General features: G+C 37.5%; 1 protein-coding gene across 2 annotated transcripts in view; it reads right to left on the bottom strand.

The window, feature by feature from the left end:
- Window positions 1-15,939, bottom strand: part of hcfc1b (host cell factor C1b) — a 151,264-nt gene that overhangs the window by 110,424 nt on the left and 24,901 nt on the right. For both annotated transcript variants that reach the window (XM_039775220.1, XM_039775221.1), the window contains one exon: window positions 7,479-7,627. In XM_039775220.1, coding sequence (XP_039631154.1) covers window positions 7,479-7,627 — 149 coding nt within the window. The remainder of the gene's footprint in view (window positions 1-7,478; window positions 7,628-15,939) is intronic.

Raw genomic sequence — 15,939 nt, 5'->3', positions numbered from 1 at the left:
AAACATAAATGAACTTGTTGCCAAAAAAGATGCCAGGCCCAGCTCTGATAAAATGACATAAGAGCAAAGACAACTGAATGATTTGATTTGTTATTGCTGAAAAGAACAAATTTTATTTATATTTCCAGGTTTTGTTATGCACCATGTTCATATTTGAATTTGTATAATTTTGACAGGATATATTTTTATGGAGAGCAAAATCTTTTGGGATATTTAAAATTTAAGTTTATTTTTATATAAAATTACATAAGAGTAAAGAAATTTGAATGTTTGTTCTTTTAACGTTTACTTTATTTCTAACTTGTATAATTTAGACAGGATATATTTTTATGGAGAGCAAAATATTATAAGTTATTTAAGGTTTGAGTTGATTTATTCGAATAATATTCTGTCGACTAAATAAAAATTCCTTCTATTTAAAATTTAAATAGAACTTGAACAGAAAGCGATAGTTCATAATATCCACGCAGACTTGCACATAAGAGCGGGAGTCATCTGTTTTAACAAGCAGCGACTTGCACTGATACGAAATAGCCTGCCCATTTAATTATTTAGGAATGGATAAATAAATTAAGATTTTGTACAAATAATGTTTTCATTTTTCTTCCTTCATGGATTCTGGCACCCCAGCAACAGTTGCTCACACCCAAAGACTATATATATATATATATATATATATATATACTAATAAAAGGCAAAGCCCTCACTCACTCACAGACTCACTCACTGACTCATCACTAATTCTCCAACTTCCCGTGTAGGTAGAAGGCTGAAATTTGGCAGGCTTATTCCTTACAGCTTACTTACAAAAGTTGGGCAGGTTTCATTTCGAAATTCTACGCATAAGGGTCATAACTGGAAGCTATTTTTCCCCATATAATGTAATGGAGTCTTGAGTTGGAGATGGCCTGGGAGTTTAGTGTGACATCATCACGCCTCCTACGTAAGTGTAGAGCACAAGGAAGAACTCCAAACAGCGATCAGCACAAAGCGCCATTTCACAATTGAGAAGGCAGAAAAACATTATGAAGCAAATGATGCATACAAGCATATTCATAAGTACAGCTACTGCGGAAACAAAGCACGGCGTGAACCGTAAGTTTATATTAAATTAAGTTCATAGGCTAACACTAGCGTTTGTAATTTAGTGCCTGCCCATATAAGGCCGTCCATCAGCGGCAATCCAATACAAACACTGCTGGTAAATATTCACGTGTGAAGGACTGTGCTTATGCAGAGGAAGATGAGATGGTCAGGGTGGTGTTTGGCACAAACTCATTGAAACTGCGAGAGAAAGTTTTAAGTGCGGGTCTTAGCTGACATTACGAGATGGCACCAGTACAGCTGGGAACCTTCGATGCAAGAACACCAAGCGGCTCACGTGAACTGGCGCAGTGCACAGACAAAAGCAACAGTTCCAAAGAGTGCTGAACAAAAACCGAATTACACAATTGAGAAGGCAGCAAAAAAATATGAAGCGTCTTATACATAGAATCATATTCATAAGTGCAGCTACTGCGGAAACAAAGCACACGGTGGAAAAAGTGAATGTCCTGCTAAAGGAAGACAGTGTAAAAAAACCCGTGCATGCAGTTTGTCACATCACAGATAAAAGGAAGACGAGCTGTTTATTGATGCAGTAAGGAACTAATCGATGAATGAAACCTCTTATCTTTACAGCGATTGACAAACGCGGAATGTAACTTGAACACATCCTACAAATACGAGCCTGATTGAAAGAAATAATGATAATCAAATCCTTGATGACAGCAACATTCAATAACACTCACAAAACAATTACTGTATATTGACAATCATGTTATGTTATTTTTAAAATGTTCCCTTTTCTTTTTCATAACTTCTACTTCTCCACTGCGATACACGGGTATGTATATATATACCCCGATCTACAATACATACTTTAGCATAGACAAGCCACGCTGTGGCTAATTGTAGAGTCTTAAGCCTCTAACGCCGACATTGAGGTTCGATTCGAGAGGGGATGTACTGACTATGTACGCGCGCTACCCGATTCATTTTACCTTCGCATCTCCTTGGTTTGGGACGTATGAAAAAATATTAGGTTAACGCAGAATCATGTTACGTTATTTTTAAAATTTTCCCTTTCTTAGCACAAGCACAGCTGAGAAGCTTCGATGCATGTACTCCATAGCAGCGTTAAAAATAACGCATTTAATCACACTTTCAATTCCAAGCAAGCGGGAACTTTTGTCAATGCATTTCCTGGTACATCCATTACACTGATGCACACATCACAGCTACAAAAATGTTAGAGTCGGAATAAAGCGCGTTCCTACGACTGATCATTTCGACTTCCGAAGCCTTGATAAAAGCATGGTTTTGTGCACACTGAAAAGCAAGCAAAATTAGATGCATTACAGAAAGCGGACTTTGTGGCTCTTACTGGGGATCATTGGACTTCCGTGACCGTTAGTAATTCTAAATACATCTAATTACAAAATGTTCAATGATCACACTGTTTTAGCCTAATGTACAAAATAATTTTGGCTAATGTTACTCAGAGTTTAAAGAGTAAGCTGGTCAAATTACCTTTTATGTTTCTGACTTATTTTTTAAGAAGAAAAACTGCACTTTATGGTGAAATTTTGGTTATTATTATTTAAAGACAATACTATTCTGAAAATGTACTTAAAGTACTTAAACTACCACTTTATTTTTAAGTCTGCCCAATTTTAACCAGGGATGATATTTTTGTTTCTGTTTTGAATTCAAATGCAGTTTAAAGGCTTTTTTTCAGAAATTAAAACAGCTTCAGTTTACAATATTCATGTCCATGTCTATTATTTGATTCTGTCACCCACTAAAACCGTTTTAAATAAAAAAAAAACATTTGCGATTTGGGGCAAATTTACGTGTGCGATTACATAGCCTCTAATTAATTGGATTAATTTTTTTAATCGAGTCCCACCCCTAATATATATATATATATGTACATTTGTATATATATGTGTATATACAGTATATATGTAGATATATATATGTATTATATACAGTATGTGTATATATATATATATATATATATGTATATATATATATATATATATATATATATATATATGTATATATATATATATATATATATATATATGTATGTATGTATGTATGTATATATATATATATATGTTTATATGTTTATATGTATATATATGTTTATATATGTGTCTGTGTGTGTGTGTATATATATATATATATATACTAGCAAAATACCCAGCGCTTCGCAGCGGAGAAGTAGTGTGTTAAAGAAGCAATGAAAAGAAAAGGAAACATTTTGAAAATAACGTAACATGATTGTTAATGTAATTGTTTTGTCACTGTTGTGAGTGATGAGTGTTGTTGTCATATATATATATATTTACACACACACACATAAACATATATATATACATATCTATACATATACACATATATACATACATATATATATCTACATATATACACATACATATACATACACACATACATACATACACACACAAATACATATATATATATATATATACATACACACACATATATAAACATATATATACATATACATACATATCTACATATATACACACACAGCTATTTCGTATCAGTGCAATACGCTGGTTGTTAAAATGGATAACTCCGCTCTTACGTGCAAGTCTGCGTGGATATTATGAACTATCGATTTGTTCAAGTTCTATTTAAATTTTAAATAGAAGGAATTTTTATTTAGTCGACAGAAATATCTTTGGTAGGAATGGTAAAAACAGACAGGAATATTATTCCTGAATAAATCAACTCAAACCTTAAACAACTTATAATATTTTGCTCTCCATAAAAATATATCCTGTCTAAATTATACAAGTTAGAAATAAAGTAAACATTAAAAGAACAAACATTCAAATTTCTTTACTCTTATGTAATTTTATATAAAAAATAAACTTAGATTTTAAATATCCCAAAAGATTTTGCTCTCCATAAAAATATATCCTGTCAAAATTATACAAATTCAAATATGAACATGCTGCATAACAAAACCTGGAAATATAAATAAAATGTGTTCCTTTCAGCAATAACAAATCAAATCATTCAGTTGTCTTTGCTCATATGTCATTTTAGAGCTGGACGCCTGGCATCTTTTTTGGCCACAGGTTCGTTTCTGTTTGCTGTGAGGTTCTGTGTTGTGGAGATTCTCAGGATGGATTGCAGGTGCTCATCAGTGAGGTGACTCCTGTGTGCTGTTTTGTTAGTCTTTATCACTGAGAAGAGCTTCTCACACAGATATGTGCTACCAAACATGCACAAGGTTCGAGCCGCATGTAGACGGACTTTTTGTTCTTCAAAGTCACCAAAGCGCCGTGCAAACTCAGTGCGCTCAGTTTATCAGCAAAGTGCGATTTGGGAACACCGTAGTGACGACTTGGTTTAACATTACTTGGCAACAGGGAAAGAGGGAAAGTTGCACTGGTGCATTTGTGTCTCTCATAAAAGCAGCTTCACTTGAAATCACTTTGTGATTGTGCACGGTTAAAAACGTCCGCTGAAGTGTCAGATTCTTATTTAATTATTCTGCTTTCTGTATCTTCTGCATTGCATTCAGGTTACCCTGATGTTTTGTCTCATAGTGCCGTCTTAGATTAAATTCTGTAATTACAGCCACATTAGCTCCACAAATGAGACACACGGGTTCAGTAAACATATACTCAGCCTCCCATCGCTTTTAAAGGCTCTATTTTCAGAATGAACTTTTCTCTCCAGCATCGCGTGAGCTAGCTTTGCAATAAGTGTTCGGCAAGGCAGCTGAAGCGCTGCATTATGGGATCTGTAGTTTATTGTGTTACCAGCGCTTCATATACCTGGGCCATTAATAACAATAATACAGTATATAAAATGATCTCGCGGGCCGGATATAATTACACGCCGTGCTGGATGTGGCCCGTGGCCCTTGAGTTTGACACATATGGACTAAATAGAACTTGAAAAGATATATTTTTCAAATGTGATCGCGCAATTCAGATAGAGTTGACGCCAAGACTACAGCCTGCATCCTCCCTCGCTTTACTTTTTACCGCTCATCTAATGAATACACTGAGTATGGCTTTACCAAAACAATCATTGATGGCGAATAAAGTATCCATTATTCGAGTATGTAGATCGGAATATATATATACATATATATATACCCGCGTATCGCAGCGAGAAGTAGTGTGTTAAAAAGCTAGAAAAGAAAAGGGAACATTTTAAAAATAACGTAACATGACTGTCAATATACAGTATTTGTTTTGTGAGTGTTACTGAGTGTTGCTGTCATCAAGGATTTGATTATCATTATTTCTTTCAATCAGGCTCGTATTTGTAGGATGTGTTGTGTTCAAGTTACATTCCGTGTTTGTCAATCGTTGTAAAGATGACAGGTTTCTTTCATCGATTCGTTTCTTACTGCATCAATAAACAGCTCGTCTTCTTCTTTATCTGAGACCTGACACACTGCATGCACGTTTTTTTTACACTGTCTTCCTTTAGCGGGACATTGACTTTTTCCACCGTGTGCTTTGTTTCCGCAGTAGCTGGATTTATGAATATGCTTATCAGACGCTTCATATTTTTTGCTGCCTTTTCAATTGTGTAATTCGGTTTTTGTTCAGCGCTCTTTGGAACTGTTGCTTTTATCTCTGCACTGCGCCAGTTCACGTGAGCCGCCGTGTACATGCATCGAAGGTTCCCAGCTGTGCTGGTGCCATCTCGTGCTATGTCCGTGGCTGTATTTAATGTTACCTTAGTCCTGGCACTTAAAACTTTCTCTCGCAGTTTCGCTGAGTTTGTGTCAAACACCACCCTGACCATCTCATCTTCCTCTGCATAAGCACAGTCCTTAACCCGTGAATATTTAGTGGAGTTTGCTATTGGATTGCCGCTGACGGACGGCCTTATATGGGCAGGCACTAAATTACAAACGCCAGCGCAGCCTGTCTATGAACTTAATTTAAAGTGTAGGTTTACATCGTGCTTTGTTCCAAGTAGCAGAACTCATGAATATGGTTGTATATGTCACTCGCTCGCTTCTTATTGTTTCGCTGCCTTCTCAATTATATAATGCATGTTTTCTTCAGCGCTTTTGAGGTCTTCCTGGTTTTCTATGTACTGCGTGATTACGGGGAGGCGTGATGATGTCACACGAAACTCCCCCCACGGCGTTGAAGCTCATCTCCATTACAGTAAATGGAGAAAACTGCTTCCAGTTATGACCATTACGCGTAGAATTTCGATATAAAACCTGCCCAACTTTTGTAAGGAAGCTGTAAGGAATGAACCTGCCAAATTTCAGCCTTCCACCCACACGGGAAGTTGGAGAATTAGTGATGAGTCAGTGAGTGAGTGAGTCAGTGAGTGAGTGAGTGATTTGCCTTTTATTAGTATAGATATATATATATATATATATATGCCAGCAACACTCATATCAATGACAAAACAATTACATTAACAATCATCTTACGTTATTTTTAAAATGTTTGCTTTTCTTTTCATAACTTCTTTAACACACTACTTCTCCTGCTAGTGTGTATGGTATTCTACTAGTGTGTATATATATATATATATATATATATATATATATATATATATATATATATATATATATATGACAAACACTCATAACAGTGACAAATCAATTACATTGACAATCATGTTACGTTATTTTCAAAATGTTTCCTTTTCTTTTTTATTACTTCTTTAACACACTACTTCTCCGCTGCGAAGCGCGGGTATTTTGCTAGTTCTAAGAAATAAAATGAGGAGGCAACACTTAACTATCAATGCAGCACTTAGTACTCCCAGCAACTCCTTTTGTGAAATACAAATAGACTCATCATGCCACAACCTACATAAAATATAGATGGGCGATGACTTTGTGTCTTTTTCCCCAGCGGAAAGGCACATCGCAGAAGGAAGCAGAACACCCAGGGGTGAGGGAAGTTTGCGAAGGACCAAACTAACATATGAGATTAATGTGTTTTAAGTAATTAGGAGCTATTGTATATGGGTTCCATGTACACATTACAGGCGCATGAAGTGTCCCGTTTCCAATTTCTCCTTCATCATATCACTTTCCATGCAAAGAAAATTCTTTTTGTGAAGCAATTCTATAATTTGTGATAGCATCTCTATAATATATAAAACCATTTTAAAGTCCTTTCCTTTCAAAGATCCCAGAGTACAGTGGGAAAAGGATATCTTACTCAACATTTCAGAAAAGCACTGGAAGGCAGCCATGCACAGAAGTCTAACTTCACATCCACAAAGCATACAAAAATTGAACTTAAAATCTTTTATTGAGCCTGCGAAGGTTGTAATGGAACTCCAGCCTCAAAGGGCCACAAATTTTGGGCAAGTATTGAATTTAGTTTTATTGAGCTTTACTTGATTGTATGGAATTTTACTTGATTTTAATAAAATCAAAAAACAGTCCTTACCTGCAGTTCATACAAGTCATTGCTGTATTTTCCATACTCCACCATGCCTCCAAAGACAAGAAGACGAGTACCATCACACACAAATCCATAAGCGGCGCATCCAGGTGGGATGTCACCTCGAACTGCTGGGATAAACCATTGATTGGTGGCTATTGTAAGAAAGAAAAAAAAAAGTTTAGATTACAGGTTTTTAAACAGTGCATGAAGCAGACACCAAGCTGTAAACATTTTAAAAGTATTTCTATTTTCTGGAACAATACTGAGGAATTAAAGAAAACCAAATACATCCATCAAATATTCCACATCCTAAGCACAATAAAGAGAGAAAAATAAAGTCAGCAAGCATAACCTATACAGGTTTCAAATTAAGCAAAAAAAATCTTCATAATTGCATGTCAAACCTCAATAACAATAATAACTTATTTGTGAAATACCACCTTTGACACTGTTTTACAGAATCACTACTGATTTATTTTAAAAAACAAAACTAAAAGAAGCGGCTGTGACCTAGCAAAAAGCACACATTGTAATGTGGAAAATTTGTCTAAAATGAATATTTTTTCTTTAAAAATTCAGAACAGAGAATGGAAAATAGGAAAGAGGAGACAAACTCATCTCAATTTACAGAAGGGTTGAAATGACTATTCAACATTATTAATAAGGTCAACAATATAAATTTGTCAGCAATAATTTCTGTTTTCCATTATGCATATAGTATTTTATATGCATTTCTATATTTTCAAGCAAACAACTTATCACTTTTAGCCCCTCCCACACAAAATGGGCCTTAGAGGCAGTCACTACACCTTCCAGAGAAAAACAAAATGTTTCACGTGAGCTATTGGGTAGATGAAATGTTAGTTATCACAGCATATCAATTTTAAAGTCACTTCACTCTTTTTCAAAGAAGGTGAGCAATGTTTAAAGGAGAAAAATGCAGCTGACAGAAATTAAATTTGAGACATACAGGAGTGATAGGGCTGTCAGAAGAACAGATATTTCTGTACCAGTCAATACCAAAGTCTCGAAAACATGACGGTACTAACTTTATTACAGTATTGGCAGTTATTATGGAAGCATATGAGGGCTTACTTCATGCTGTTCCCCAATTACACATATTGGATTGTGGAATGTTGGAGGATTGGCAGCGCTAACGGTTGTAGAAAGTAAACACAGGCAAGATTCAAGCAAAGTGGCTATTTTGCTTGTTTACACAACAGCTGAAAGCAATTATTAGATTACTGGAGTCAGACAAATTGTAGGAACTCTGACTCCAACTTAATATAAATTGTAATATAATGCATTAAAAGTTCCAATTTCACATATACTAGGGCTGCAGCGATTAGTTGATGTAATCGACAATGCCGACTATAAAAAATTATAGACACAGATTTTTGTTTTTATTGTCGACGCGTCATAAACAGAACCTTCAATATAGGCTCCAGTCACAAGGAACCACATTAGTTTTTGTAACTGCAATGAACGTCTAGGGGCAGTATCGTTTGTTATTGTTTGGCAAGACTGCACACAGTCCTACCAACGAAGAAATTCTGAGGAGAAGAGGAATGTAGTGGAAAATAAACGTGGTTGCAATGGCGAGTCGGATAGAGGAGGGGGAAGGAGATGGAAAAATATTGAGACAGAAGCTTTCTAAAGTGAGGGAGCACTTCACCGAAAAATGTTGAATGCAGATTATGTCTTTTCACAGCAGCACCATCGTAATACATGATCATCTAATAATGAAATAATCTTGACTAATCGGAAAATAAACTGAATGATTACTCGACTACCAAAATAATCATTAGTTGCAGCCCTGATTCAAATAAACTATTTTTTGTTTTAGCCTTTTGATAAAATTATAAACTGTTTTTAAAAAATTTTTTAGTAACACCTAATAAAGCAAGGTAAAAGTTAATGTTTGTGACTTCTTAAATAAGCAGCTGATGTTGCAAAAGGAGTTACAGCGTTAACCAGGCAGAGGCCTCAAGTGCTGGAAGAGGTGGAAAAAGTGTTGCTAGTGTGGCTGAACGCGAAGCAACTTGCAGGGGATAGCGTAAGCGAGGCGATGTCATGCGAGAAAGCCAAGAAGATTCATGGCGATTTGCTGCAAAACTATCCTTCTACGAGTGCCGAAAGTGAGGAATTTAAAGCCAGAAGAGGATGGTTTGAAAGGTTTCGCAAAAGAAGTGGCATTCATAGTGTAGTAAGGCATGGAGAGGCTGCTAGTTCCGATGATGAAGCTGCGAAAGAATTTGTGAAAAATTTCACAAAATTAGTGGAGGATGAAGGCTACATCCCACAAGTCTTCAACTGTGACGAGACCGGATTGTTCTGGAAGAGGATGCCGAAGAAGACCTACATTACTCAGGAAGAGAAGGCTATGCCCGGCCATAAACCAATGAAGGACAGGGTAACCATTTTGATGTGAGCTAACGCTAATGGCGACGTAAAAATCAAGCTGCTACTCGTTTACCAATTTGTGAACCCTCGCGCTTTCAAGCAGTACAATGTAAACAAAGCCAGACTGCCTGTGATGTGGAGGGCAAACACAAAGGGGTAGGTCACAAGGACCTTGTTTTTGGAATGGCTGCACGAGGCTTTCGCTCCCGCTGTGAAGAGATATCTCGAAGAGAATAACCTGCCTAAAAAATGCCTTCTTCTGATAGACAATGCACTGGTACACCCTTCAAATTTGGTTGCCGATATGGTCGAGGAGTACGACTTTATTAAGGTCGTGTTCCTCCCCCCAACACAACTCCTCTTCTGCAGCCCATAGACCAGCAGGTTATTTCAAATTTCAAGAAACTGTACACCAAAGGACTATTCACCAGGTGTTTCAATGTGACCGAGGAGACGTCTTTGACCCTGAAAGGAGTTCTGGAAGAACCATTTTAATATCGTTCATTGCATCAGCCTCATTGATAAAGCCTGGGAAGACGTCACACACCGCACATTGATCTCGGCCTGGCAGAAACTTTGGCCTGAATGCATTCCTTAACAGGTTTTAGAAAGCTTTGAGCCTCCTGTTATGGATGAGATTCTGTCCATGGGCAAGAGCATGGGTCTTGGAAGTGGACAATGAGGACATCGAGGAGCTGGTCCTAGATCACAAGGAGGAACTGACGACGGAGGAACTCACTGAACTCCAGCAGGAGCAGCAGTCCTCTGGGGAAGAACAGGAAAGGATGGTTATAAAAAGTGATGCGATAAAAGCTATCATGGAAAAGTGAAACGAGTGCCAGGATTTTTTCGAAAAGAACCACCCTGACAAAGCAGTTATGAACAGAGTGATAAACATGATGAACGACAATGTCGTCTCGCATTTCTGAAAAATTTTAATGCGTAGGAAAAGGCAAGTCACATTAGACCGCTATTTTACTAAGTCTGATCCACCAGCTAAAAACACCAGAAAACCAAGAAATCACAACCAAGAAAACACCTGAAGGAAAACATCCCTCCATCGTGGAGCCGGACTCAAAACTGTAACCTCCTCTCCACCCAGTTCCTCCTCACTTCATGCCAGAACTCGACTCATGCAAGGTTAGTTTTCTTGGTGGTTTATAGTTTTTGTATTATGGATTTTTCAAAAGTTAATTTTTCAGTTCATAGCGTGAATTGTTGCAATGTTACTTTTCTCTTTTTTCAGATGTTCATTTTCTGTTCTTGTGCTTAAAACTCATTTTAAAAAAAAAAGTGTTTACAGGGAGTGGTTCGTAGCGTGATTTGTTGCAATGTTACTTTTCTTGGTGGTTTATTAAATTACAGATTTTTCAAATGTTCCTTTTTTTTTCCCCCTGTGTGTGTGTGTGTGTGTGTGTGTGTGTGTGTGTGTGTGTGTGTGTATATATATATATATATATATATATATATATATATATATATCGTAAAAATGCTGGCTTGTATGGGTGAAACCAAACATTAAACTCATGACTGAAAAGCACTCTTAGTATGGGCATTGTTGCTTAAAGTATCATGTGAAATTTTAGCTCATTCAAAATTATAATGAAGCTTTGCAGACAGGAAAACAAATCATTATCCTGTAATTAGGTGTGTGCGATATACATTGTTTACGATTATATCTTAATTGCTGTTTTAACAATGTGCGAGATTAAATTATCAAGTATGTAACTCGCTTTGCAAAAAAAGAAACAGAGTTCACTCACTAATGCAACAGTATAGACCACTGCACGTGCACAAAGCGAGTTGCGTAGGCGGGCACATCCAGCAAGCTGCAAGTTAGCGTCGCTCCCTGCCTCAAAATGAGTGAACAAACAGCGCCAGATGATAAAACAGCCTCGCCATCTATGCCGTCAAGAGTTAATTGCCAGACGTGGTTCATTCTCACTCGCATTGCAGTGGTTTGGTTTTGAAAAGACTGATGTTGCTCAAAAGACGGCAATCTGCAAACTATGTGGTAAATTGGTTGCCGTTAAAGACAGCTCGACAACTAACTTGTTTCACCATTTGCGAACTAACCACCGCACAGAATACAAAGAATACAAAAAACTTAAGGAGTCAACTTTCCCTCACAAGTCTAAAGTAACCAAGGTACAAGCACAAAAACATACTCAGCAAACTTTAGCGGACTCATTCTGCAAAAAAGTGCCTTACGACAAGAAAAGTAACAGATGGCATGACTTAAACGCTGTCACCAATTACATTGCAAAAACGATATGGTGCCAATTCAAGTGGTTGAGAGAGATGGTTTTAAACAGCTTTTGAATACTTTAGACCCAATGTGCACACTGCCTGGCCAAAAATATTTCAGTCAAACAGCTCTGCCTAAGTTGTATGATTCAGGTCACCAAACTCTTACGCATAAACTGCAAAAGGTTTCACATTTTACCACAACGGATTTATGGTCAAGCCGAGCATCTGAGCCATACCTTTCCCTGACGGTGCATTTCATTGACGAAAACTGGCAACTGCAAAGCTTCTGTTTGCAAACATCCTACTTCCCACAAGATCACACTGGCGACATCATTGCGCAAGGTCTGAAAGATTCGCTGGCATTATGGTCACTGTGAGAAGACTGAATGGTTTGCATGACAACAGTCAGCGGGGCCAACATTGGCACTACGGATTAATAACTGGAAGAGGCTACCTTGTTTTGGGCATAGGCTTCATATTGCGATTGATGAGTAATTTGGGGTTCCTCTATAAAATGCAGTTTAGGTTAAATTGATCTTATTTATTATGACATTTAAAAATACAAAAAGACCTGATAAGTAAAGCTATAGATGACAAAAATAATTCAATATAATTTCAAATAATACATTATCGTGGAATTCTCGGTATCGTCAAAGTCCCAGAAAATAGAGTTTTTTTTTTCCCCCCAATATCGCACACCCCTAGCTGTAATAATGTAAATATTAATATAATGTCACAAAGTGCAAACACTTTTTCATATTCAGAATTATCTGTGCCTCTGTTGTGCTTATACTTAATCAAAAACATATCAATTCTCTCCATCTCCGAGGGGTATAGAGGTCCCTTCTATCATCCCATGGTTTAGGATTAGATGAAGGCATCTGGCAAGACAAACCCCTAAATCCATATGAGCTACTTGCAGACACATTCCTCATGTGCCATTAATGCTACAGTACTTAAATATAATATGCAACAATCAATAACTACATTAGGTCAGGGAATTAATAATGCACCACAAAAATACATCTATCTATTAAATAACAAAATCTTGGGTCAAGATGTGATCATCTAGGAGAGACACTCTTGACGTCCCACGAGACAAAGCAGTGAGACAAAAGAACAGTTGCTGTACAGGCTTTTTAAATGATCAACACACAGCGTGACAAGCAGAAGACGCAGCTCGGCAGCAGCAAGCAGAAAGACAGCAGCTTATACGTCCGCGTCTCCTTAGTGTGGGTTCAGCCAACCCCTTCACAACGCGGGCAGCACAGACGCGAAGTGGCCGGCACGTGGCGCACCCTGGGATGGGGGTGGTCTCGCAAAGCGAGCAGGGGGCAAAGCCCCCTAGTTTATTTAAAGAATGGAAAAAAATGCCTAACTCCATGTATGCCACTGGGATCCCGTAAGTCATAATAGTCTAACTTCTAACTTCCACTCTGGCTCTCAGCACAGTGTGGCAGTTCCACATCCAATACAGCTGAAATGGATTTTTCACAGGTTTGTTATACAAACCAGAGCCTGCAAAAATGCTGTCAACCAAAAATGGTCTCATCTCAACTTCTGAAATTGATTTTCCTGGTGAGTCAGAAAGCCAAGCAGGTCAGCCTAAACATCCCTGTCACCAGCTACAGACTGCAGCTCTTCCTGCAGGTATTCTCAAGCCAGTAAAAACATCTGCATATCCTGGGTCTAGCAAAGGGTATCTGCCCAGTAAGAAGGGGTAAATGACTAGGGGGCATCCTTAGGACATGCCCAAACTACTTCAACACACTACTTTCAAAGCAGAGAAGCAGTAACTCTAACTCTGAGGTTCTCCTAAATCACTGAACTTCTCACTTTGTCAGAAAGTGAACATCCAGAGGCCTGGAAAAGTAGCCTAATTTCTGCATCTTATAGTTAAATCTTTCACTGTTTTGGCTATTACCTACAGTTCAAGACCACGGGTGAGGATAGGGGAAAACAAACATGATGTGAAAGCAAACTAAAACTGCACTTCTTTTCAATACAATTTTGTCCAGCACAATCGAACGCAACACAAAAAATATATAATAATAAAACATTTTATTTATTTGTAGGCGCCTTTCTAAACACTCAAGGACACTGAACAATAGTTCAGCACATAGTGTTGCTGAACCTAGACCTGACCAACTGCAGCAATCCCAGATCATAGCACTGCCCCCACAGGCTTGTAAAGTAGGCACTAGGCATGATGGGTGCATCACTTCATCTGCCTCTCTTCTTACCCTGATGCGCCCATCACTCTGGAACAGGGTAAATCTGGACTCATCAGACCACATGACCTTCTTCCATTGCTCCAGAGTCCAATCTTTATGCTCCCTAGCAAATTGAAGCCTTTTTTCCGGTTTCCTCACTGATTAGTGGTTTTCTTACGGCTACACAGCTGTTCAGTCCCAGTCACTTAAGTTCACTTCGCATTGAGTGTGTGGAAATGCTCTTACTTTCACTATTAAACATAGACCCGAGTTCTACTATTGTTTTTCTTCGATTTGATTTCACCAAATGTATAAGTGATCGCCGATCACGATCATTCAGGATTTTTTTCTAGCCACATTTCATCTTCGAAGACGATGGGTCTTCACGATCCTTCCAGTTTTTAATAATGCATTGGACAGTTCTTAACCCAATTTTAGTAGTTTCTGCAATCTCCTTAGATGTTTTCTCTGCTTGATGCATGCCAATGATTTGACCCTTCTCAAACAGACTAACATCTTTTCCTCGACCACGAGATATGTCTTTCGACATGGTTGTTTAAGAAATGAGATGCAACTTATTGCACCAGTTGGGGTTAAATAACGTGTTGCCAGTTGAAAGATAATCACCCATGCAGTAATTATCCAATAGTAGGCTCGTACCTGTTTGCTTAGTTAAATCCAGGTTTGCGACTTTTTTTTTTGGCCAGGCAGTGTATTTGTATACATTTCAGTCACACCATCGGGATCTTGTCCCCTTTAAGTTTGAGGCTGAAAAACGAATTAAGCAAAGAAAATGTGTTTGTATTCCTGAGGAAAGGGATATTTTTGTAATCATAAAGTAGTGACAGTTACACATACATCAGTAGTGTGGGACATGCATGGATATTAAAAGCAATAATTTAAAGTACCCTCTTGAGTCTTACTAGGACAGGACCAGTTTTACACCAGGAGATGGAGTAATTTATACAGGAGCACATGTGTGTGTGTCCATATAGCTCATATCAGTAACTGTCACTGACTGAGCGTTCACATCTCAGTAAAAACTAAGACTTAAACCTTCTGTAAAAAGTCTGTAATAAAAAAAAAAAAAACCACACCCCTCAGGTTAAACTAGCCACATATAAAATCGACATGTCAGTGAAATTCCGACTTTTGAGCAAATCAAATGGGACTAAAGTTGCAGAGATCCTCCAGTAATAACTATTTTACCTACTATCTATAGTAAGAAAAAAAAAAAAAAGTCAGTGTACTTCTTGTTGTGAATGCCGAGTAACTGTATTACAGGGGGGGGGGAATAAGTATTGAACGCATTGACAATTTTAAAAAAAAAATCATTTTCAAAGATGCTAATTCACATGAGACATTCACCAGACATTTGTATTATCTCAAGAATTCCACAATGTAAATTATTCACATAAAAAAGGTATGTGAAAAAAAACTGGAATAACACAGGGAAAAAATATTGAACACACAAAAAATCAGTACACCAAGGCAAGGAACCAGCTGAAATTTTGATAGTATTTGTGCAAATCGATATCAACTGGGTTAGTACATATTGATGGGCTATAAAAAGGTGCTTTGCTACCAAAGTGTCACAC

The sequence above is a fragment of the Polypterus senegalus genome, chromosome 13 (assembly GCF_016835505.1).
Source record: "Polypterus senegalus isolate Bchr_013 chromosome 13, ASM1683550v1, whole genome shotgun sequence".
NCBI lineage: Eukaryota > Metazoa > Chordata > Cladistia > Polypteriformes > Polypteridae > Polypterus > Polypterus senegalus.
The sequence above is the reverse complement of the archived record's forward strand: the minus strand, read 5'-3'. Positions and strand labels throughout refer to the sequence as shown.